Source organism: Haliaeetus albicilla, chromosome 22 (genome assembly GCF_947461875.1).
Source record: "Haliaeetus albicilla chromosome 22, bHalAlb1.1, whole genome shotgun sequence".
Classification (NCBI taxonomy): Eukaryota; Metazoa; Chordata; class Aves; order Accipitriformes; family Accipitridae; genus Haliaeetus; species Haliaeetus albicilla.
In genome coordinates, this window is record NC_091504.1 from 18,247,556 (window position 1) to 18,273,846 (window position 26,291).

Here is a 26,291-nt window from a genome sequence, read left to right on the forward strand (position 1 = left end):
TATGGAGGAAAAATACCTCAATCCTTTGGGTGTGGTTCTGAGCGCAAAGCAATGTAAACTGTGCATGCTGCAGTCCTGCCCTGCATGCAGACAGCCACACCATTCTGCTCTGGATACAGATGGCCACATTATCCCCACTCCCTTCTTTGCGCTGGCACTGACACACTGAGTGTGTGCCAGTCTTGTCTGGGAGATTGCAACATACTGCTGGGAAGAGTAGTTGGAAGTATCCTGAAGTGCCCAGTTTGATTTCACCCAAATTAGACCTGTAGATAGTTACCAGGTCTCAACCCAGAGCCCTTACAAAAACCTGAAAGTCCCAGGACCATGATCTGATTCCTGAACTGTGTCGCATCTGAAAGTCTCGACTAGAGATGTGTTTTACTGTCATTCCATTTCCATGGCAAGAACGGCAGGTTCAGTTCCACGGCTGGTTCACTGGCACGTCTCCTCCAGTAATCTATCTATTCCTCAATCAACCTTGAAGTATTTGCCATACAGGTGCTTGCAGTATTAAACCTGCAGTAGTGCTGTCCTAATGTGTGTAGCTTTGTAAGGCCTGCCTGTACAATTCTGTAATTCTGATTATGTATCACTGGCAGAGTCACTGCATGGGACTGCTCTGTATGTCCCCTCCTATTTGTTATCTTGTGTTATTCTCAGTTTCCTTTTTTCAAAGGGAAAAAAAAGGATGCATTAACTGTTCAACATGCTGCTTTACAAATCTTGTTTTCTACCATCCGTATTCTTTGAGAACCCCTCCTGAATTAGTCAGCAAAGACTTATCATGCTATAATGTGTCAGATCCTTCAGGTGCACACAAAAGCTCCCAAAGGGTGCAGATAATTAAAAAAATTGTCTAAATAAAATGAATGACAGAACTTTCCATGAGAACCTTACCTTTTCCTTTCTCAGCATCTCCCCAGACATCAAAACCTGTCTCCCCATAGCGCATAGTAGTGATTTGGTAACCTTCCCATATAACATAGATGCATTCCCGTAGTGCTTGCATATGTATTATCACCTTTCTCCCTTCTTATCTGTCATTCTCAAGTTATGACACCTCAAAATTTTAGTTTCTTTGAAATGAGAACTGTACCTCCTGTGCCATGAACCAATATGACACAGCAGATCTTTAACTAAATAATATAAAAACGTGGGTCCACAATATTGTTTATGGGGAAACATGAGGCAGTTCAGGAAGAAAAACATGTGTGTCCTGACTTTTCAGGAATCCCTCTTCATGCCCCAATCCCCACCTCTACATCTCTTTGCGCAACAGACTACAGGAGACTTGGAAGAAGGAATCAGAATACGATGAGAACAGTCAGGCCCTTGATTAGCAAGAAAAAGGAATTTGCAGGATGATACATGGGAGACACAGAGGGATTTGTATTTTTATATAGATAGATAAAGTTTTTGTGAGTCCTTCTGTACAGCCTACAGAGTGCTATGCTTTTTTTTGTTTGTATTTAAAGTTGCTGGTGACTACGGAATTATAAATACTATAAGAAGTGAGAAGTGCTATAGTAATTAGTTGCTCATATGCAATAGAAAAGTAAATACAATGTAGTTACATAAACACTTGAAGTAATGGACATGAGTAAGCCACCTTGTTATTTTAAGGCTGTAGAAGTGAATGCACTTCAGTTCATGGTGTTTCTGTTTCATCGAACTCAACTGAAAAGATACATTTTAGACTGTAATGGACTTTTAAAATTAGAAAACTTTTGTAAATACTTATCTGCAACTTAAGGAGGAAAATAGTGTTAAAAGAAATGGGGGGGAAAAAAGAGAAATACAAATAAAACTAAGAAGTTAATTTGGTTTTAAATATGCAGGCTAGAAAGCTATTTGAGAAGTTACAGAAATTCACAGTGAGTGTTGAAATGGCCCTCAAAATAATTGCCCTTACAGATTTTTGTTCTTTTAAAAGTGAACTTACTCTCCCTCTTTGTAGAAAGTAAGTTCTGAGAATCTGCTGCCAAAGCAGCACACTTAGCTAATACTTGGCAACGCTAACGCAGCCAACCCTAGCGTTCCAAGTACTGACAGACATCCAACAACGTCGGGTATTGACTCAGCTCTCGCATCGCTCTTTCACACTCCCTTCCTCTGGCCTGCCCTGCCACCACAGTGTAAACGCTCAATAAAACAACCCATTCACCTGGTGCGTCAAGAATGGAAAACCTGACGCTCGGAGGTTGTTATTTTTGTCTCACACAGCACTTGAACTGACTGCAGCCTTCAAGTCTTTCGGCTTTGAATGCTTGGTTAGAAACAGTTTTTTTCATCTTTATTACAAAGAATACTGCCAAAACATGTCCTGAAATGAAGAGAACTTAAAAAACTACACTTACTTCTAAATGGTTTGTGCTGGATTATTTTACAAGTTTATTTTAGAGTGTTCTAGTACACTTTTAAATAGTATTTTTAGATATCAGTGACTGTATCTCTAATTACATTTTCTTTTTCTCTCAACCAAAGACTCCCTGTATGCTGTGCATCAGGCAAAAGCCATTTTATGCTGGAACCTCCTTACTGCCACTGGTAATCCACAGGCACTGCATGTACTGGCTCACCCATTTAATTTCCTCTTTCATGTTTTGAATCAACATTTTGAAAAGAACCCATAGTAAGCACACTTTGACCTATTAAGATTTAAATTATAGTTTAAATTACAGGTCAGATACTGCAACTCAAATAAATAGAGAACGTTTTTACAGTGAACATACACCATGTTTTTTTATTGCCAGTTTAAGATAATGGGTTAGCCACATTTTGATGGCCCTCCCAAATAAGATTTATACAAGGAGACAAATTTTTGTAGAAGACTAATTCAGGAAAGGCAACACAACCCCTAGCCTACATGTAACAGTGTCCAAGTGGAATGGAAATAGAACAACTTCAATATAATATTTTATTTTAATTACAATAGTGAATTATAGAATAGCTCTAATAAAGACGATGTGTTACTCTGGATTAGTAACAGCATAACCCAAGGCCAGGCTCTAATGTTCAGTACTTATTCATCTGGTAAAAAGGTACAGAAAACTACTTAAGGTGAAGACAAACATGTACTTCTCACATGAACTAGAAATATTTTGCTATATATTAAAGCTGCTCATGATCAGGTTTTATATACAAGAGCTCATAATACCAAGTAACTGAATATTAACCTTGTCATCATTTATTGGCAAACCCCAAACCTATCAAACATAATGACATGACTAGAGTGCGCAATGAAAGACTACTTAAGTCCAATTTGTGGCAAACATACTGTACACTTGAACCAGTTTTAGGCATCATATTATGCAATGAATTAATAAACCAAAACCACCGGTCTTGATGATAAACAGAACTATTAAAATACTTGCCTTTCAAAAGTACTTTTTTCTGCCTTCCATTCCCCCACACCCTGAACATGAAATCTTTGTGACTAAAAGAGTAGAGGTATATTAAATATTCCCACATTTGTTTTAGAAAACAAAAACATAGTTGTAAAAGTTTATAGATACTTGTTCTGTTATTTTGCTATTACCATGTAAGTGCACTACGGGGAAGAGAAGAAACAATCTCTTTCAGATAGGGATTTTGGGGGAACATCTTAAATAACTTAAAAATAAACCAAACATTTCTCATGTATGGTTCTTGAAACCATGCTGCGTAATACAGCTATAATCTGAAATATGACCATGAACAGTAATACCAAGTTCCATGGTAAATTTATTTTAGTTTCAAATAGGTTCAATGCACAGTTAGAAAGAACTTTTAAGCTGAAACTTCAGGAATTTGTGGAATATTTTTAGGCTTACCCAAGGCTGTTGGTTGTATCTATATTTTCTATTGAGAAAATAAAGACAGACTAGAATTGCATTAATGCTGTTGGTTTTGTTATGCCCCTAAAAGAAAGAAAAAAATTACTAACCCCAAATGTGTAATAGTTATTTCTCCATACACAGCATCCCATGAGCAAGAAGACATCCTTAAAAGACTGTCTTCACAGTAGATGAAAAACAAGGAAAACAATTTCTAACAGAAATACTAACTAACAGAATACAGACTAATAATTTCTAACAGAATACAAACTAAGGCCAGAATAGAGAACTGCAGCAGTTACACTTCAACCTCACTGTTTGCCCTGGGTGATTGTATTGGTTATTTATGTTTTTAGCTTATGTTGACTGTTCTTAGGAATAGAAGACTAGAAGAATTAGTTCGAGTTAGAAACAAACATGGAACTCAATCAATAGAGTTCTGTCATAGAAACAAATATTAACAGCTACCAGCAAAACCACTTAAACTTTTAAAATACTAAATAACTATATTAGAATCAATAAAAGTATTAATTGCATCACCTTACTTGAAATATACTTCAATTTTGTTTTATTTAGAGGAGGCTGCTCTTGAAAAATTTCAAGTCTCTTAATAGAGAAACTTTCTTAGATGTCTGGGAACGGACAAAGTGCTTAATTATATCACTCATTTATCTCCTGTTGTCCTATTTTGCATTCAGGGAAGATCTAGTAACTTCATGCCTCAGAGATGAAACCACATAATTATTTACATTAAACAAGAGAATGAAAGGCTGAGTCAAGGCTACACATGGAGACAATATAGTTCAAGTGTATTATTAGATGCCATTTCTGTCAAGATGCTCTCCTTCTTCCAAGTTACCCTTTGCCCAGGAGAAAGACATTTATGACAAGGGAAAGTTAGAAACAAAGTCCTTTGAAGCCAGTAGCCCCTGAAAGGTAGTAAAGTAGACACTTTCAAACGAATGCAGTATAACAAATAAATATGATTGAACAAAACATCTGTTAAGCCTCAAATGCATTAAATTTATAATTCTGTCATAGAAGGATTTATTGCAGAAGGTTTAATTGTGCAACAGATGCTTTAAAGAAGGCAAAAAGCGTTAATGGAATTTAATGTGAAAGAATAAAATCATAAAGAAGGACAAAGTAATGTAAAACTTCCGAAGCTCTAACTGTACTTTACTTCTAATACAATTTGTCCAGAATGCTTTAAATAGAACCCACAATTTGTAGAATTAATACTAATATGCACGTAAATCAATAGGACTAGGTCAAGTCTGCCTTTCCTTACTGCATGAACGAACATGAAATAGGAAGCAAGGAGTAAGTCTCTCTGTAGTTCATTTTATAAAATGGCCTTGACACATGGCCATTCAATGCCATTTTATGAAGGTGACTGTAGAAGGTGATGACGATAACAACAAAAAAAAAAGAATAAACCTACAATAGAGAAAAGGGGAAGAGATTTCAGAGCATAATAAAGTATTTTAAGTCTACTATACATGCTAGATGTAGCACTCTAAAGTAGCACCTCCAAATACATAGTTATGCTTTGCTAGAACAGCAAATAAATAAATAAAATTTGTAAATAAAACAAAAATAGAAGCAAAGAGAATTTCACATTCTAAATAGCATTCTCAGATCAATTTTTATTTTAAAATTTGCAGAGTTCTCACTAAGGCTGTGAACAACAGATATGTTTCTGTGATATAACAAGCAAATAATTCATTTAAAACAGATTAAACATGGGTTAAAGGAAATGAAAAAAAACCTTCCATGACACAATGGCTGAAATCTCTGTATTGATGCACTAGTCCAGTAAAATAAAATCCAAGAGAGATATTATGAACCATGAGGAATAAAACTGAACATTATCATATTATTGGACATATAAAAATTAAAGTACTATACAGCTAAAGATACATAAAGGTACAAAAATGTAGTCCTTTTAACAGCATGTGTTGTCAAAGGTGTTTACATTAGGCTCCTACACAAAATAAACTGCAACAATTATTCTTTTAACATACAAATAGTCTCATGCTTTCACCTTCCCCTTTAACTATGTAAGCATTTTATATGAAGTTGCTTTCAAAGCATCATTTCTCATCTAAAGTTAGCTCACAATATTTCAAATAATTATCTGAAACTGATTTAATGCTCAGAGTTCAGAAGTTTCAATTTCTCCATAGCTCAGTTTTATCACTATTTTTTCCACAAGTTCCATTCCTTTTAAACATTTAAAATATTTTTAGGTATTTTACAGTCTCATTGATACAGAAGAGATAAACAGTATTCCAAAGTTCATAAGACCCTGGAAGATGCCTAAGTATTTTGCCTTCATGTCCAGACAAAACCAGTAAGCAATAAATAGGACTGTACAAGACACTATTGCGAATTTTGTGAGTTGGGCACCTACGGTGTTAGGTGGTGATGAACTCATAGTGCTCTACTTTCTCCTTCTCACAGGGCTTCACTGCCTGTGTTCCTCATATGACTCCCTAGTGAAAAAAATATATTCTAGCCCATGCATAGTGTTTTTATGTATGTTTGACCACAGTCAAAACTTCACCTGCTTGAAGTTAAAAATCAAGCTCTGGCAGGGGGAGTAACACCCCCTCCCCTCCCCCCCCCCCAAAAAAAAGCACTATGGCCTCTGTTTTTATCTAGTCAAATAATTTCTTTCCAGCTACATCATAGCCAACATACTTCAACAGGAGTCCACAGCTGTTTTAATCAGCAGAGACTACCTTCTAGGTACAACATACTTTCTTCTGTTGGAAGAAAAGGACCTTTTGCCATTTTACTTTTACAGCAAATGCTGTACACTAAGTTCTATGCTTCCCAAAATATTTGCTTTATTTTGATATGCACATATTTATATGTACATATAAATAACATACACATACAAATGCTGCCTATCTGTATCTCACTGACAGCCTGTTCCCTCTGCACCAGGGCCAAATGGCATCAGCAGAAAAAACCAGAAAATAAAAAGTGGCTAGTAGCAGGCTGCCACTCCTATTTTCTCTTGGTCATCCTCTCTCCTAGCAAGCTTTTTGGATCCAGCCAGGAGCATACAGCCAATTGGATAAATTACAACAGCTCAACCGTGGCCACCATCTTCTCAAGGACTTCTGTCTTCTAGTCACAGACTTATGTTGTGGAACTGGCTGGAAAAATGCATTCAGGACTAGTTATAAGATGATGGCTGGGATTTTACCCCAAATTTATCTCTCTAAAGGGAAAAACAAAAGCCTAACCAGCAATTCTCAGCAGCTTAGCTGTATGTTATTTGGAATAAAATTTGCTAGAACACATGGCAATACTCTCTTTAACACTTCCCCTGTCATTAGATTACACATTGCTCTCAGTGTGAGGAATATAATTAAAGAATCTTGCTATTCAAAAATCCTTTTCCCATTTCATAATTAGACAAACAGCAAAGGGCTAGATCACAGTTCACTTCTACTGTAGTAGCCTAGCATCTCTCATTTATGATACCATTTGCTTTTGTAGTTAAGGGTCAAAACTATGTAGTAATCTTTTCCCTGTCCTAAAACTTTGTTGATGATCACGTGAAAGAAAATAGTGTAACACTGCATAATGAAGTACTTTCCCAATACAGAAGACAGAACTAAAATTACTTGAATTAAAATTATGTTTGTTTTTTTTTTAAATTTTGGCATATTTAAGTATTAAAAGATACAAAGAACTCCTGAGCTCTTTATATCTCAGAAAGTCTATGACTGTTTATATATATTGAAAAAAAAGCCATATTCAGTTAAACCCAAGGATCAACTTGCTTTTAAAATATACTCTACTTAGACTAAAATTAATGCCAAATTCATTCAGCTTGATACAAGTGATTTTAAGAACTACTACAAAATTCATACAATGCACTACATGCTATGAAGTGGACAATGAACTGTTCATAAATTAACTATTCCCACATAAGTCTTTACAAGACTGAATACTTAAGAGATTCTCAAGACCATTACAATTCCCAGTTATTCTGAGTTTGTTCTTGGTATGATACTCCTATTTTACAATTTTAAACAGAACAAAAATATTAGCTTACATTATATTTTAAAGAGAATGTGACTTTATTACAGTTTTAGCGAAGTTAGTCACTAGTCTAATTCCCCTTTCTCTCCCAAGCGGTTTTGATCTCCTAGTCAAAAAAATTCAGATTAGAATTTTTGTAAACCTACTATATCATTGAACAGATGTTAATTAACATGAAATATTCATCTTGTTTCAGATGATTGGTAAGCATAGTAACTAAATTTTAATGTTAAAAAAAGGCAAGGAAAAGCATATGCCACATAAATAATGCATGAAAAGTGGCAAACTTGTTTTTCCACCTGTTACTCCATTACTAATATATATAAAGACTGCTGCAGGCATTTATTTTTTTACCCAATTATATAAAACCACAATATATTAAGGTATGTATGTCAGAGACTGATCTTTCATAGGGCTTTGAAAGCCATATATACAATAGTTTGTCATACTTGAGCTGCAATGGTGTTAAACAAGTGACTTGTAATCCTTACACAAGACAGGTGCAAAGAAAGTAAGTTACAGTACAACCACAAGCCTGAACTTGCCTGTGTGAAGCCCTGCTGGTTTTGGGCAATTAGTTAGGGACGATCATACAACAGAGCTAATCTCAGTTTTTCAGCAGGACTGGAACAAACAAATCATGCTAAACAGCAAAAACTGAAGTTCCTTATGGGTTTCCAATACTAGAGAGGATAAATATTTAAAGTTATCATTAAAAATGTTACATGAAATTCAGTAAAATGCAAGGAATCACTGCAATTTTTATTACAGCACTTTGAAATGGCCACCGAGTTTCACAGTCGTAGCAGTGTTCCCCCCCCCCCCCCCCCCCCCCAAAAAAACTTCACACCCAAATTGAGCTGAAAGTTTTGAGAAGAGTCTTTCTCAGAAGTCCAAGACAACTAGTTTTGGTTCCCCCCACCTTAGGAACGTTAATGACATCTACAACTGATAATGTATTTTTTTTGTTTAGAAATAATACATCAGGAAGAGCTGACTGTACATACAAAATATAGTTAGACCTTTGGTTAAAGGATTTACAAGCTAGTTATATATATGATGTCATTTTCTTTGCAATGTTGTCATTTACTTTCCGTTTTCCATCAGTTTCTCTCAGAGAAGACAACTAAGTATATTTTCTCTACACAGGCTCTCAGGCTTATTTCTTTGCCAACAAACATATCTGGGGGTGGTGGTGAAGAAAAACTATGATTGCTAAGCATCAGCTGAGAGAGAACGGCCTCCTGCCTGTTATACTAGCCCCAGCACCTTGCGATTGTACTATGTTTGGGTAAGTTGAAAGAACTGCTGGGGAACACACACTTGCCGTGCACACAGAATGCCAGTTCTCTCACTTCCAAACGACTCTTTTCTAGACAGGCACTACCTACAATCTAGAAAACACTGCATGTACACCACAGGTGAAGTTCAGCGCGTACTTTCCAGGATTTCCACTGCAAGATGAAAGATTTCTTCGCTACCTATGAGACTCATGTGAAATTTAACTGTTTCGATATAGTCAGAAAATCTTTAAGGATGCCCTTCATAGTATTTTTGCTATTTTCTCAGGCCTTTGAGGCATAGCATGAAGATATCGAGTACACACTCACTGTAGGTGTTTTGAATATCTGATTTTTCCCTCAAGGGTGTAGTCACATGTATCATTATGGATGTTCTGTGCTAAACTCCAGAGTCATTGTACACAAGTAGGTGTGCTTACAGTAGCAGGTGCAAAGACACATGCACTGGTGTCATAGCTGTAACACTATAATGATGCATCACAAGGAACAGCACTGCCAGTACCACCTATGAATTTTTAAGTTAACCACCCTGAGAAATTCAGGGCTATATACTGTAAGAGTGTTATACCCATATCTTATCACTAAAATCAGGATATTCAGCTTCAGTTTACTGGTTGCTGTGAGGAAGAAAAAAAAAAGAATAAATACTGATATTGACTGAGAAATATGACCAATTATCTAGAATTTAATCTGCAAAAAAATAACTGGAAAAATATCACTAAAGTCATATCAATATCTGTCTTTTCTTCCCCTGGTGCTACTGCAATTGTTCCCCAAAAGCCTTGTGTATTTTCATATTCTCTTCCTCACTTCAGCCATTTCTGGAACCAGAAAATTTGCACCTTATCTGGAAGCCTTCGTAACAGAAGTTACAACAACATAATTGTATACAGAACAAACTTTTTGGGGGTAGTCCTATAAAAACAAGCTGCAGTGTCCGTTTTTAAGCATTTACATTCTTTGTGTTTAATAGCAAACCCACCTCTTGTTCACTCCATTTCTTGGTAGAATCAAGCAGGGAAAGATTATAGAACTTAAAAACAACAACCACCAAAAGATCTTAAGCTAACGACTGTTCAGCTTCATTGTGTGATGCCACCTAATCACTCACTGTCCAGGACATGTTTTGCAGCAGCCTTCTTCACTGATTATTTACTGCTTTGTAATTTTTGTTTATTTGTTAATTATGGTTCTGGATATCAACATGGTAACAGGTTTCTCTTGCCTTTCTTTTGGTTTATTAATAGCACAGTGCCAAGTATTCTCCACCGTTGATGAATATTGACTTGCAGGAGCTTTTTGCCAGGCCATTGGCAGGGCACATGCTTATGAATAACTGAGTAGTTAAATTGATTTACTAATCAGTGAATATATACAGCTTCCAATAGCTCTGCAATAGATGGTCAGGCAAATTATTAGATGTGGAGTTAAGTTTTTCATATTTAAGAATCTAAGACTTAAGTTTTTCTTTCTAGAAAAGAAGTATCTAGAAAGGCTGGCTCATCTCCTTCCATCTTTCTTATAGGTGACTGGAGGTCTATATAGCACAAGCCCCAGGTGTTATTGTAAAATTAGAAGATACGAAACCTCACTCCTGAAAAAACACATGACTACTTAGTATTTCCTTTTCAAGATAGCTCTCTGTGCACTCTCCTTTATAAGAAAAGAATGGAGTGGCTTCTTCCAATGCAATTTCATTATAAATATAGAAGAAGAGTGTTTTATTAATGCTCCATAGGAAAAGCTGGCCGGATACGCTAACTACTTAAACTGCAGCCTCTAAGCTAGTTTCCCAGAAGTTTCCACCAGATGAGGTGCTAAAGGGGTTCTGTAGTTGCTGGCACAGTTCACTTGCCTTTCTCTCCAACATAATCTATTCCAAAAGCAGAACATTTATACTATAGAAGAGACAACACTGACGCAGTAAGTAAAATGGGACAAGATGACAGAGCTTTTTAGTTTAAATTAGCCAATGAAGGGAAGGGTGCTACATGTCATCTTTCTAAGACAGGTGAAATAGGAGTGATTCCAGCCGAAAGGGTCAATTTATATGCTAACATAAGCCAACAACTCTGCCACCCCCCACACCCCTTTTAATTGGAAGTGCAACTAGCTACATTTTTCGTAAATGATGGAATTTTCTCTTTTTCTGCTTGGCTTTCTCAACAGTGAGAGTGACACTGAAGTGCTGCATCACAGAAGTAGCAACAGAGAGCTATAGCTTTGAAAAGTACCTGCTCAAGTGGCAATTTTGCTTATTAATCAGGAAGGAAACAGACAGTTTTGAATGACAAATATGTGCAAGACAGCATTTTAAAAAGACAGTATTGCCTTACATTACAGTCTGATTAGAATTTTTTCAGCAAAGAGATATGTTCTTTTTTGCAAAATAAGAATTTTTCCAATTCAGTTCCAAAAATTTTTCTATATGACTTGGCCACAAAGCTCACAGTTTCTGATACAGAAAATCTCTCATTTCTGCAAATAGAAATGAGGAAAGAGAGAAAAGTCCACACGGTTTCTCTTAGTTGCAAATGTAAAATGAAGTGGTTATCACTGAAAAAAAAAATCAGAACTTTATATAGATTGAACGTCACACTACTAATTGGTATTAAATTTACATTATTATCAAATTGTTAGTCTGCTTTAAATAAAAGCTAGAAAACAGTTACCAAAGGCTGTCTGTGATTCTGTTAGATGCTACTCAAGAGCTCTAACTTACTAGCTTACTCATCCAGATTCATAAGAAATGGCAACTATTGGATAAATTGCAGGCCTATTCACTAATCATTAGCTTATTCTCTTAACTGACCAATGGTTTATCAACCTTGACTCTCAAACCAATATGCAGTTACCCCAGTAACTATAGGCATTTGGCTAACTGCAGAGAAGTATAAGGGCTCTCAAAAAAAAAAAAAAAAAAAAAAAAAAAAGTGCACATAGAGAACTGCTGCCCCCAGTTATCCACATCATAGTATTACTGTGATTACTATAATACCATGTGTATTACTATATCAATTCACAATTGAAATTTTGTATTTTACAAAGCATGACAAAGTTGTGGAGACCTTTAAAATTACACCACTTTATGAGCAAACCTCCATTTTGTGAATACGTTCAAATACTGTCTTTTAGACCCAAAGCACAGTCCTCTCTTTTGTTCAGGGCTCATCCTCTGTCAGGCAAGAATTCCAATTACTACGCACACCATTAGGAGTTTTCAGGTTTTGTCTCCCCACTTCTCCCTGTCTTGTGACTACCACAACAGAGCAATCTTTTAGTCCAATATTTGCTTCTCTAGATTACCCATAGGGGTTTTTAACCAGAATATTTCTCCTGAGAAGAACCCAATTTCTTCCATAGTCTTACATTTCAGACTGTAGATGAGCATAAGCTTTTGCATACTTGTTTCCAGATAAGTTTTAACAGAATGAGACTATGAAAAAAAGCCTATAAGAGTAATCTTTAAATATCAGTCTTGGTTAGATTAGGGAAGAGACTTTGTCTCCTCTGTTTTCCTTTTAACATGCTGAACTTCTGCAACTTAGTTCAATTGGTCAAGACCACACCATGTAATATTTTTCTTACAATTTGGCTTTTTATATTTTGACAAGCAATGAATAATTTACACTTATTAGTTCTTGAGCAATAAGCTTTAGGTACAGACCCATAATTTAATTGTGGGCGACTGCTATAGATACAGTTGCCACACAACAAACAAATTGGGACTTTACACCCACAATACAATAAATGAGTTGTAGCTACAATAACTGACAGGTGCTAAAGAGGATGGTTGGGAAGACGTGAGAAGTAGTGTTCAGTGAGCGAGCAGGAAATAACTTCCTGATTCCTTGAGCAAGTGAAGGCTACAAAGACAGCCTGTGTTACTAGGAGAGAGTTTTAAAATTATAAGCATTAAAAATTATTAAAACAAAGCCTCATAAACTCATATTTTGGGCAAGACAAAAAAAGATGAGCAACACATCATGAAAGTTACTGTTTTAACACTGTATCAGTGGTATAGTATCTACATTAAATTATTTTTAGTGCATTATTGAAACCCCAAATTTTATTGTGATGTGGTATGCTTAAATTTGAATAGTTTGAAATCTTAACATTTTAAAATGTGCAGTTTCTTGTTTCTTATCTTTTCTACCTAGTGGGATTTCCAAAAGGTGCCTAGAAAAGAAAGGTATGCAAATTCCATATTGCAGAATAACCCAAACTACATAAATTCAGCTTATGTTCCTAAATACTCGTGTAGCCAAGTCTGAGGGACTACAAGCTTAGAAATTTAGGGAAGTAAAAAATTAGAAAGAATGTTGACCTACATCAACTTATCCCTTATTCATAAGGTTTGTATTATGAAGGCAGTATATTCTTCTACTTCCTTAACTTACTCATATTAAGTTATTCTGTATTAAAGTAATATAGAGAGCTTCAATCAGACTTGAAAGATACAGATATGTAGTACAAAAGCTCTGAATCGGCTGGAATATCCAATTTTCCATTTCATTCTCTTGTTTCCGTCTTCTGCTCCAATCTCATTTGATAGAAGAGAGCATTTTCTGACATTTTTACTTGATTTTTTTCCCCACTACTTCTCCAACCTCTATGCATTTTAACCTCTACTTAATTTTTTTTTTCCCTATTTCTTTTCCATTTCTGTTTCTACCCTGCTTTGGGGTTGGTATCCATTTTAGTGTCGTTATTACAGGAAGACCATGTTCTGTGTTTCCTTATGAGAAGGAAGGATTGACTGTGTTTTTGATACAAATCTTTACATCAGACTTGGCAGTAAATATGCTCTACGTCACCCAGCAGGTTTGGGTTTGAACTGTAAAATGACTCAGTGCAATATTCAAGTAAAGATTCTCCATGAATTCTAAAGAATATTGCATTTTAGCCATCTGAGCCTTGTAGTCCTTTCATAATTATGTGCAAGAAGTTTAATGCAACATGACTGAATTTAGAGTAATACATAATTTTTCATCTGCCACTACTAACGGTGAAGTTGCTACAGGAAGCACCTGAAACCTTGGTTCCTGCCTCATTCCCCTGTTCATTATTCAGAAAACTGATTTTAATATGAACTGTGCCTGCAAAAGTTACAGCTTTATATGTAACTATCGGAGAAAGGGGAAAAGGGAGGAATCTTGTTTTAACACCTTCTTTTACAGCCAAGAAGTACCTAAAGGCTAATGGATGAAACACAAAGCTAATGGAGGAGGCATGTACGTTTAAGACGAATCAAACATAATTAATTGGCAGATATGCTTTCCCTTCATTTCTGCTGTAGATGATACAATGAGGTAAAAAAAAAAGCACCAGGGATTTCTGACTCCTATGAAGTCTTGCCATCTATGGATGGCTTATGAGCCAACTGTCCTGACTGTGGTTAAATTGGTAAGCCATGGAGGGGAGGGGCTTGTTTGTTTTTAAACAGGTCAGTTTCAAGATTAGTTTAAATATTTACATTGGATGTTTCAATTTTTTATTACTCAAATAAACACATTTACATTTTCTTGTTGTCCAAAGACCTGAACACTAGAAATCCAGACCACTGTAGTACCTCAAGTGGTGCTCTTAATATTAAGGCACTCCAAAACCATTTAGAACTTGGCCATTGTTGGTTTATGTAGTTCATTGTGAAGAGTCAGAATAACATCTTAAGTATTAAAAAAATGTAATGATCTACTACTGACATCTGTGGGAATGTTGCTATTTATTTCAGTTAATACAGGATACAGGAAGAGGCCTTATAATATAATATTAAGCAAGAGAAAAGTAAAAAGTTACAGAAATATTCCAGATAACACGCACACAGAAAATTCTGGAACTTGCTCCTCTCTGCTTCTTTGCCAGTCTTTAGACTGTTGCTCTTATAAAACAAGCTAGTGTGTCAGCTTACTTGATGCTCAGGAGAATACATTCCAGAAAAGCAGTTCACAAGCATATCACAAAACTTAACTGGTGACTACTGACCTCTTTCTTGGCAAAGATTACATCAGTATTATGCATGACAGAGCTGTTAGTGGTCAATAACATGTCTTTTGGCAAGTCTAAAGGAACTCACAGAAGAGACAATTCCACAGTGGGCTGCACCTATGGTAACTCCACTAAGGTTAATAGGGTCCACAAACAAGCAAAAAATCACAGCAAAATTTGATCTAGTCTTTACACATCTGATACTGCTCAACATGCTTCTTAGTATTTTAAAAATACTAAAAGGTGCAGTATTTATCTTTTTTTTTCCCCCCTTTTTAAGCAAAGATACTTTTAGAGGCATCTGGGGTGTATCATATTACTTTGCTGAATAGTTCAGTATTGTAGCCCAGCTTCAGAACTATTAAGACTTTTTCAAGAAAATGCAAATGATCTCTCTCGGACTCCTAACCACATTATCCTGCCTTTTCCAATGTTCATTGACTTTCCTTATCTCTAAATTAAGTATCTATCAGAGTTATGCTGGAAGAAATCCAGAGTTGCTGTTTTCCTCAAGAAGAAAAATTTTTCTACAGTAACGGTTTAAGTAGAAGATGAACAGAAAGCAGTGTTAGAAGCCTGACCCTGAAGAAGGCCATGTTTTCTCAATACAGTATATCTAGAAAAAAGTTTATAATTGCAGGGAAGAATTTATAGTTAAACAAAATTATATTTTCAATCACAATTCTGTATTGTCCCCAATAATAGGAAAAACCAGTTATTTTCAGAATTCAGCTCAAGACTACCCAATGACAATATCTGCAAACAAGCAGACAATATCCCACAGTCATACAAAGTTCAATAAATAGATTACTTCCATGCATTTGACCAACTGCTCGATTGCAAAAATTGTAATTATGCATTTGTTGATATTTTTATAAGACTCTGTATGGTTATTACTTTCAACTTTCTCATACTTTTGTTCTATAGTTTGAAACCAGCAACTCTGCTTTCTGTAAACAACCTGCAAAGCAAATACAGAAAGCAACTACATTAGGACTGTTTGCTTTGTACTGTTTGCTGTTCTGCCGCTCCCAACTTTCAACAGAGAATGTTAACACTCACACAAAAGTGGTTTCAGAACAAATCAAAAATGTATGCAGGCACATAGAAACCAGTGGCCACCATTCAAGAAGAATATTTGCCCTCAATTCTGCTTCAGTAGAATCATTAAGAACACATTTACTAAAACCATCCTTTTTAATCAGCCGAATTAACATACTATTGTGAGTTACAGGAGCAGATGCATGTTACATCACTGAAAAAGTCCTACATTGCCCATAATCAAAAGTTCAGAGACAAGACACTTTATCAAGTTATTTTTGTCAAAAAGCAAATAAAGGCTTTAAACAAAGGTTTCCTATTTACAGTATAGTTCCTGCTTCTTTGTTTTGTAGTGATATTGGAATCTTTTGTCAGAAATGTTACAAATACTTTGATTGATGCCAACTTCACTTTTGTAGATTGAGCAGTATCATTTCAATGCCAGCCAAAGGAATACAAAATGAAGTACTGATGACAATCTTTCAAAAATTCACAAATTATTTTCAGAAAAGTACAGAACTTGGATTAATTTTACATTAATGTAAATGTACTACATCTTTGACTCTACAATTTCTCTTTCAAAAGCTCAACTGGAAAATAATGCATCTGCAAACTTTTAGTGATATACTTGATCAAAAATACTGAAGTAGAACTAAACTCTTCACAGTGGAACTCATCCAGAATATTGTTTTAGTTTAGAACTGCTGTCATACGCTAGGACTCCTCATACCAATATTCTGTTGCAGAAATATTTCAACATTCATCTCTGTACTAAAAAAAAAAATCAAGCTACACATTTTTCCATATCTATTTATCATAGAATTATGTGATCTTAAAAAAATAAAATACATGCTTTTGGATGCATAGGCAGAAATATATTCACAAAAGTGTCTTAAAAAATAATAGACCTTAAAGGAATCTAATTCCTTCCACTTATGTGTTATTTAAGAGTAAAACGCACTTTTTCCCCGATCCTTCTCTACTTCATATTAGTTCTGCGAACTGCCAGCAGGAAAACAAAAATAAAGTTTATATTTTGAAGTAATTTTTAAAACTGAGATTTCACTTACCTAGTTCTTTAGAAACGGGAGAATCAGCTGATATATCCCCAATCTTTGCAAGACTATCATAATATGCTCTTCCAGCCACTACCATAGCTGGGGGGAAAGAAAAAAAGTTGTTAAAAAAAATCAAAGTATTTTCCATTTTCATTAATCTATTATCCTATGAAATCCTGTAATCTAGGGCACATAGTAAGGAAGAAGGGGTATATGGCAATAAGGAAATTCTGCTATCAGAGAAAGTTACACAAGTCCCTGTGCTACCTGCTGATTTGTGAAACCAGGTAACAAAGATAGAACAGCAGAATATATTACTGAAGTTTCAGCCTGTTATTCAGTTCCAACTTTCATGCATATCCAGGAGCAATGAGTGTCCAGTGGGTAGGTTTAGCCATAAGCCATTGGTCAGGACATAACAAAATTCCTTGGTACAGATAAAACTGTTGGAAAAAAGCAAAATGCAATCCCAAAGATACTCAAAATGCCAAGGTCTCTGCCCCGTATTGGCCAGCCAGACCACTGATCTGAGAAATGGCTACTGGCCATGAGACAATGGACCTACAATTGCAACAAGGAGACATGGAGCCCTTCAAAAGCAAATCATCACTTACTGTTTAAGTTGGCTGAGAGAGTAACTCACTTCAAAAAAAACTATGATGAAATACAGTTCGCCAGGTGGGATATATTTAAAAGAAAAGTGAAATGTGAAAGGCTTAATACATCTGATACAACCACTCCTAAAAATTACCATTACGGATAACACTGTACAGTCATCGTATACTGCAATTACAAATATGATTTCTTTTCAGAACAATACAATGAAATCTGAGGATTCTACATACAAACACCAACTTTTCCACTTTAAGGAAATTTTAGGCCTTAAATGCTAAAACTTCAAGAATCAAGTCTCTGAAAGATGATGTTCAGGTTATGGAGATAACCCATTTGGCATGCTTTTCTCAATTTTCAACATCTCATCAATGTTCCTGAGATTATTATAAATTATTGTTCAACAACTTAGTGAGCTTAAATGTTGGAAGATCTCTGGTTTCTTAGACACACATGGAAAATTAGCATTGATATGTACAATTTCTGCACAGAGTTATTTTGACACTCCAGGAAAATGCCTACTTTTATCTTCGTCACTGAACTCAGGATGGCAGAGAAATCTGTATTCCAAGTACTTTAAGCAATAAAAATCTCAGGCAACAGGCACATATACAGTTTAGGAAGAAACCTGAAAGTTTAACATTCCCAACCAAAAAAGACAGACCCTAGTTAACACTTGGATGCTTATCTTCTCCATGCCCGCCCCCCCCCCGACAGTTCCCCCCCTTTTATTGTTTATAGTTCAAATCCAGTTTTACAGGAACCAATAAGCTCTTAATATATATCACTGAGGCGTCAGTTATTCTCAGTTAATCATTTCCTGGTTATAGCCGATTTAAACAGCAAAGCCAGTTTTGCTAGAATGAACGCAGAAACATCAAGATTCAAACTGCAGGGAGGCCAGCAGTGAGAAACATTTGACGTATGTAGTAGATCTACAGTGGTTGCCTTGTATCCTCACAGTATCTAGAACTGATCTGCACACCACAAAAAAAAAAAAAACCAAACCCAAACCAAACTAGCAAGCTTTTATTGAAAGGCAGGGAAAAATACTTACTGAAGTAAGATTTTCATAATTTTTTGTATTAGTACATTTTTAACCTAAAGTGGAAGCTAAGCAGACTCTCACTGTTGACTTTAGAATACTTTTTTCTGAGAGGAATATAATTGGCAATTGCCAATTATAGTATTTTAGGTCTGTATTTTACAGTTTTTACTAGCAAAGGTGACATCTTTGGTTACCTAACAGTGTATTCACTGAGAAGCCTGAAACTCTTCCAAATGAAACAAAGATTCTTTTTGAGGCTCTGTTGCATTACACAAGAGTAATTTCTGTCTAAGCAGCATCTCATAGGTGCTCTATAGTCAAACTTTCTGCGCAGAATTATACTGGTGCTACTGATGGAGCAGTATGCCACCCATACACAAAGATCTTCTGCCATGCCAACTCTTCCTATCTAATGTTTTCTCAAGATACCCCCCCAAGTCAATCTTTTATCCTAATACAGGCACTAAACAAAAAGGAAGAAAATGTGCAATTTCATCTGTGCTAACCAAGCTAAAATCAAGAACTCCACTTGTATAGTCTCTTCACCAGTACTATGGCTAGTAAACTACTTCTGCAGAAAAGGAGTTTTGACCTTTTATCCTCAAAATGTATAAGAATACGTTATAAAACTCACAAGAACTTCTGATAGTTTATGTTCTTTGTCAGTCTACTCTGACTTGTTTGGAAAGCTGCAAAGTATTTGTTTAGCAACAGAGTATTTACTCCTTGTTACACATCTATTTATACAACTCAGAATTTATAGAGAAAAGATTAACAATTATCAGAGTCCAAAGATGACTTTAAGGTAGTTTCTCAACAGTTGTTGCAACGTTGTAAACATTTATTCATTTGAAATTAAGCATTCACACTAGATATGCTTTATCAGCCAGTCTTAAAAGGCAAACGTGCTTGAATACAACGCCTATCAGCCTCTCCGGCGCTGCTGTGCAGTTATATTGTGAATTGCTGATGACAAATTGAATTAAAAGAGGCATAATATAATGTATCAACAGTAAAGTTTGTGAAAAGCAGAACTCTCAGAAACTGGTATAAAAATCTTTCAACCAAACATGAAAACACTTGTTATTACTTCTGGTACTACCTATAATCCCTTAGGTTAGGTATTAGGTAACTACAACGTTAATCCATCAGGTTAGGCATTACTGCAAATAAGTCAACAATTCCCTATGTTCATCTCCAGCAGGGTTTGGTTTTATCTTTTTCTCCAGCCTGGTCTAAAATTTGCATGAAGAGAGATTTCAATGTCTATTTGGCTATGCACTACTTCTGCAGTATCACATTTCTCAGAGTACTAGATTACAGGTAGGAGAAAGACATACCACAGACTTGAACAAAGCGAAATTAGAGAGATTTTACATTGCTTTAATATGGTATCAAGCAGCTCAACAGGTCTGCATAGGTGAAACGGAGCAAGCTCTAGCAGGTCTGACAATATAAGCTTTGGGAATCTAGAGCCCAGTCTTGGAAACCCATTCTTAGATAGATAGTTCCTGTGAAGTCAATAATGGAAGTAAGCCACCACATTATAAAAAGTTTGAGAGGCTGGGTCTTTAGATTCAAATTTATTTATTCCAATTTTGACTCCATTAAAAAGATATCCTCAGGTTTAGTATGGACAAGAAACAAAAATAATAATCCACTCCTGCAAGTCTTACTCATTCAAGCTGTTCTGTCCACAGGGTTACTTAGGTAGTGATGTGTACAGGTGACCAGGAACAGATCTAAAAAATATCTTTGGAAGATATTTCCAGGGGAAAAAAAAAGATAACATCTAATTTGCAAAACTTTGGGTTTTTTTCCATTTATATTATTATTCTAATGTGGGTTATTAGACTTTATGTTCAATTTATTTTGCAGTAGCTCTGTGCCTAAGTGTTTGGGATGCAACTTCTGCAGGACAATTTAAAAAAAAAAAAAAAAAAAAAAGGTGGGGGAGAAGGTACATATGTTTGGGTGTTTGCCTTTTTTTTTTTTTTTTTTTTCCTAATTAGACACACCCAAAGTTCAACTTGGAAATTAAGCTTATACACAACCCTCATATCCAGTATGTATATTAAAATTCAACATTCTTTCTAAAGTTTGCATTTGGAAGACTTACCATTAACAGCTTTTTCATAATTCTTCCCCAGATTTATTAAATTCCTCAGTCCTGGATTGAACTGTTCCATAACATTCTAGTGAACAGAAAACAAAATTTGTGTTATAGCCAAGGCAATTCAACAGTGGATGAAAGTATTTATCTCAGTGTTACTTAGATCTAGTTTTATGTTTCATAGGTACAGCATACATCTGAAGAGTCTGTGGATGGATGAAAAATAGATGACTTGGAAGAGGAGAGAAAAGGATGGAAGGGAGAAGAAACTGAGCTCTTAAGATCAACAAACTGGAAAAAAACCCCTATTTCAATAAGGGTGAAAAGGAATCTGGCTGTTTATAATACAAAAAGATGTCAAGAATGTGATAAAAGCTTGTACAGATCCTTCTTTTATGGTAGGTGATGGTGAAATAAGAATAAGAGAAAAACATTTATCCACTACTTGTTTCATAAGGTCAGATAATAACAAGAACTTTCTGACAACGGTTCAAGATTTGAGCTCTTCCCTGCCCTGCCCCTCGCTGAAAAAAAAAAAATTAAAAAAAAAAATGCTGGGAAAAGGAAAACAAGAAAATAAATTTACCAGATATCTGATTAGGGGAAGACTAAACACTTCATTAATCTTTTCTAAGTTACAGATAGCATTTAGGGAAATCAGTTAGGATTTTATTTGTTGGGCTTTTTTTGTTTGTTTGTTTGAAAATGCTGCCTTTTATTGTGCAAAGTCGTAGTTCTTTCAGAAAGAAAATGAAAATGATGACTTTATTTAAATAGAAGGAGTTAAAAAAAAAAAATCTACTGCAGCTGCTTTGGCCGTTAAATACAATTATTGGCTGAAACAACCAGAATCTGAAATCCAGCAGCTCCAAGCATGACTACTCTCATACCTAGCAAATTCTATAAACTGATGAAGTGGTAGAAATTGTGACTGGCAGTTTCACAGTGCAAGAAAATAGCTACACCATTAAACAGAAAAGTTTCAAGTCTTTGCAAAAAATAGAAAATAAGTTAAGCCATGAACTATGAATCCAAATTTGAATTTGCCCGAAGTTGGGGGGTGAAGAATTGAGGAGAAGAAGCTTTTGCCTGCTCCAAAAAGGAAAATCACCCACAAAGTTCAAGTTGTCCCTACACATAGGAAAGCTTCAGTTTCCCTCTTTCTGGTCTAAGACAGTAACTGTCCCTCCTCCCCCACAGATCAATATTCCAAAATTACTTTTATCTTGTTATGAGCACTGAAAAAAGAAAAAAGATGACATGCTGATATAAACACAGTAGTTATTCACTCCTCAGAATCATGCCCTTTAAGACGTCTCAAATATATGTAGCATAAATAGCAGTATTCCAAGATATTGGATGTTGCAGCTAACTTCTGAACAATGCTAAGTAAGTTTGAAAGAGCCCTCTGAGCTTCACTTATTTGGCGGCTTCTTGGTTTCTTCAGGTAGAATCGCTATTTGAATTAAAGATGCGACATGTTTGTTTAACAAAACTCCCTTTGTACGCATGTAAATAACCACTGCTGAACAAGTATTCTAGAATTTGCCATATGTGCCTGGTCATTTAATAGTCAAGTAACCACAGTGTTCTAATCCTTTCTTTTCTCTCTTCCATACAAAATACAATTTCATATAACACCAGCTGCTAAGTCTCAGGAACAATTTGGTAATGAATATTTGCTTTTTCTTTTAAAATAAAATTAACACAAGCCCTCTATTTTCATAGAGGAGAACCTTAAAAGTTTTTGCAGATTCTAGACCTTCTTTTCCCAGAATCTTCCTAACAAAGATATAGCTGTGACATTACTCTGTAAAATTTTATTGTCATGAGAGGAAGGTCATGTGATACCCAAAGACACCATTCTGTTATTCTTACTATTTTTATGACACAACTCACATCTTTCTAGATACTGTTCACACAGCAGAACTTTCAAGTTCAAGGAATTCAAAACAGACACTTTCTGTTTACAAGAAATACAAGACACAAGACAAGTGAAATAGTATCAAGCTTTTGTCTGTTATACTACTAACAGAATGAAAATATTTATATTTAGTACATACAGGGACCCAGAAAAGGCAGGAATACTATCACATTTGTCTTATTTTCAGGCAAGGTCATTCAGACAGAATTTTATTATTATTTTTCAAATATAGTGCTATACCTGAACTCCAGTCAATTTAAAAAGTGAAGACAAAAATTAACTCCAGATTTCACCAATAATACTTTTAACAGTCATGTTGAGTAAAAAAATATAAATATTGAAAAAAGATATAAAACTGTTAGGTTCCGATACTGGTATAGTATATATGACATCAAAAGCAGACACAGAACAACAATACCTAGCCCCTACTGCCTTTATTTGTACAAATTAAATGCAACTGGGATTGTTTTCCGGTCTATACCATTAAACTCTTACCCACCCAAACATGATCACTGCAGGTGAACTACCTATTGTCCCCAGGCCCTTGATTTGTGTTAACTCACAAACCACATCCAGAAATCATTTGGGAGAGCATGTTTCAGGTCGGGCCAACAATGCCAAGGGCTATTCTAACAACTTAACAGTATGGATTTTCAAGCTCTAGTGTCTGGGAACATCCCTCCTCCCACCCCAACTCTTTAATTTACTACTGTAAATGCTGCTGCTGTGCCTCTGTTGCTGTCGCCATATCTGAGGCAGTGTGACTGTGAGGCTTTTGTTCCAACAGGTAAGTTATCTCTTCCTATTCCAACTTCTTGCCATTTCTTCCCGGCAGTGTACTAAAGATGACGTCTCTTGGCATATATGGAGTCAGTGAATCACAAGAAAAAAAAAAACCAGGTAAACTAGGGGATTGTATTAGGATAGAGTCCTGTATTCTAAGGATATGGGGGAGAAGAAAGGGCTACATGACGTTGAAGCTGTGTGTATCCATGGCAGGTAAGAATCCCAATGTCACCTTGAATTGCATCCATATACTGAAATAATTTTCTTGAAAGACGAAAGACAGTTCCTGTCCCTGCTTACCCTGCTCCTCGCAACAAAAACTTAGAGTAAAATCCTTACTGCCACCTACCCCCAAATTCTAATGGTGACATAATAATTATTGGTCTTGAAATACTGATTTTTAAAATTACTCTTTTAAGGATTCAGGGGTTAAGATTCCAGTTTTCTTGACATCTTCTAATTCAGATTTCAAACAGAAAACAGTGATTGCACCTCTGTCATTAGTTGTTTTCATTTAGGAAGTAGTGAACAAAACCCAACAAAAAAAGCCCTCGACAGCTCCCCTCTCTGAAGCCAGACCCCATAGCTCTTTATTTTCACTAGACAACTTGATATATATCGGGTATTCACGTATAGCAGATACAGACCACATTGTGGAAACACAACAGGTCCACTGAAACACAGAGAACTCTGAGGAAGAGCTCCAGTACATCAACATCTGCTCAACATATATGTAAAACTGCTGGGAAAGATGAAGAAACAATTTATAGCTCAGTGCCTTCAGTAGCTGGAAGGCATACAACTAATGGATCTTTTCCCCATTAGACCAAGCAGTCTCTGGAAGTTTTTCAGCCTTTGCGCTGCCACAGTGGTTGATTGTTAGCAGAAGTGTCTGCACCAGTTTCTAGACGTGAACGCCCGAGAAGCAGCAAAAACCTTTGCAATGGAAATTCCCCTTTGGAATTTGCTTGGTTTAACCCAGGGTATGGTTAGCTGATCCTCACAGCACTGTGCAAGGCTCATCCACTTTCCTAAGGGTTTGTGTTCAATTAAAAGATTTAGCTTCCCCCCAACACTGGGTCTCCAAGATGATCTAATGAAATAATTCTTAGATGATTTTCCTCTCTTCAACATTAGAAAGAAGCATAATACGTATTTTTTTCTTTCTACTGAAGACTAGATTCTTAAACAAATGAAAACCTGGCCGTGCTTCTAGTGCTCTTTTTATACAGTTAAACCACTGTTGCTGTCTTTGAAGTACTGTCCAGGAAGAAATATCTAGCACACTTTTTCAAAAAGAGAGACTGTCACTGGCAACTCCCTCTTCAGGATCAGGTATAAATTTGATATTTCCAAGACATTTCAGATCAGTTAAAGCGATTGTAATATTTTGTTCAGCTTCAGAAGTTATAGGGGGAAAGAGCCACTGAGAAATCAATTTGTATAGCTGTTTTTTCTTATGATGTCTTACAGTTTTACAGCTTCTTTTACTTGCAGTCCAAGGAAAAGGTCATGAAAATGAGTGGGACTGAACACCAGTGCAAAACTGCAAGTCATACATTAAAGCTAGATCTCAAAACTTCTAAAAAGGTAGAGACAGACGAACAAAGAAGAATTTCTGATCAAGAGAACCACTAATTTTAAATTGTCAAAAGTCTCAGACAATATCACAATCTTGTTATCTGCCATGGGATGCCACGTACAAAGACATGGGAATAAAACTTCTGTCCAAATGGACGCCACAAAGTAAGAAAAAACCTGGGAGAGACAAAGTGGTTCACAACACATCATTTGCCTGTACAGTGAGGGACACACACCCGCCCTCCTAATTGTCAATCCAGTGTCCTATATTCTAGTGACACACTACCTCTCATGAGCAGAATAATTAACCAGAAGAGAAGAGGAGGTGCATGATCAGATACTCCAGCTTTCTATTATTTAGGATGAATGGAAATAAAGGGAAACACTTTCAAAACAGGCAACTAGAAACATCTTTTTATGCAGAGAATTTTAGAGTTGGCAAAAGCGACCTTCCAAGAAAAAGCATACGAGAAACCTATTCTGGTCATTTGAGTCATTAAATACTCATATAATCTGGTGTAGGAGTTGCTATGTGCCTTTCACCACATGAAACCAATGTGAGTTAACCAGCCTGGTAGCAAGGAGCTGACTGAAGAGGAACAAGCCTTGTATTTCCACTTGTTGTGTATAGGTATTATATCTTCCGCAGTTCCTGACAGTCATATAAACAACGTTAATCTTCAAAACAAATGACAGCCATTGTGCCTTCCTGTAAGTGCTCAGCTTTGCTTTTTACTTAAAGACACACCTCACAGAACAATAGCTCAGCAGGTATGAATACAACTAAACAATGCATAGACTCCCTGTAGTTTCAAGTTTACATCCTGCAGGCACTTTTGCCGGAGCGGATAACACTGTATTTGGGTAGAAATCTGAAATTATAGAACTAGCACAGAAAAGTAGATCTTTATGTCTAACGTTACTCGTATTACCATCACTATAGCTATTCATAGCTA

General features: G+C 35.9%; 1 protein-coding gene and 1 long non-coding RNA gene across 3 annotated transcripts in view; one reads left to right on the plus strand and one right to left on the minus strand.

The window, feature by feature from the left end:
- The window catches only part of BAIAP2L1 (BAR/IMD domain containing adaptor protein 2 like 1), a 44,375-nt gene that overhangs the window by 13,427 nt on the left and 4,657 nt on the right, over positions 1-26,291 (minus strand). The window contains exons 2-3 of the mRNA XM_069810169.1: positions 21,051-21,126; positions 17,284-17,370 (exon numbers count right to left, since the gene is read on the minus strand). Of these exons, the coding sequence (XP_069666270.1) occupies positions 17,284-17,370; positions 21,051-21,126 (163 nt within the window). The remainder of the gene's footprint in view (positions 1-17,283; positions 17,371-21,050; positions 21,127-26,291) is intronic.
- LOC138690541 (uncharacterized) lies at positions 8,868-25,729 on the plus strand. 2 transcript variants are annotated; one of them, XR_011329338.1, is made up of 3 exons: positions 8,868-9,174; positions 21,229-25,089; positions 25,228-25,729. It is a non-coding gene; the product is annotated as an uncharacterized lncRNA (long non-coding RNA). The 2 variants fall into 2 exon arrangements; XR_011329337.1 differs by having other exon boundaries at positions 21,229-25,729.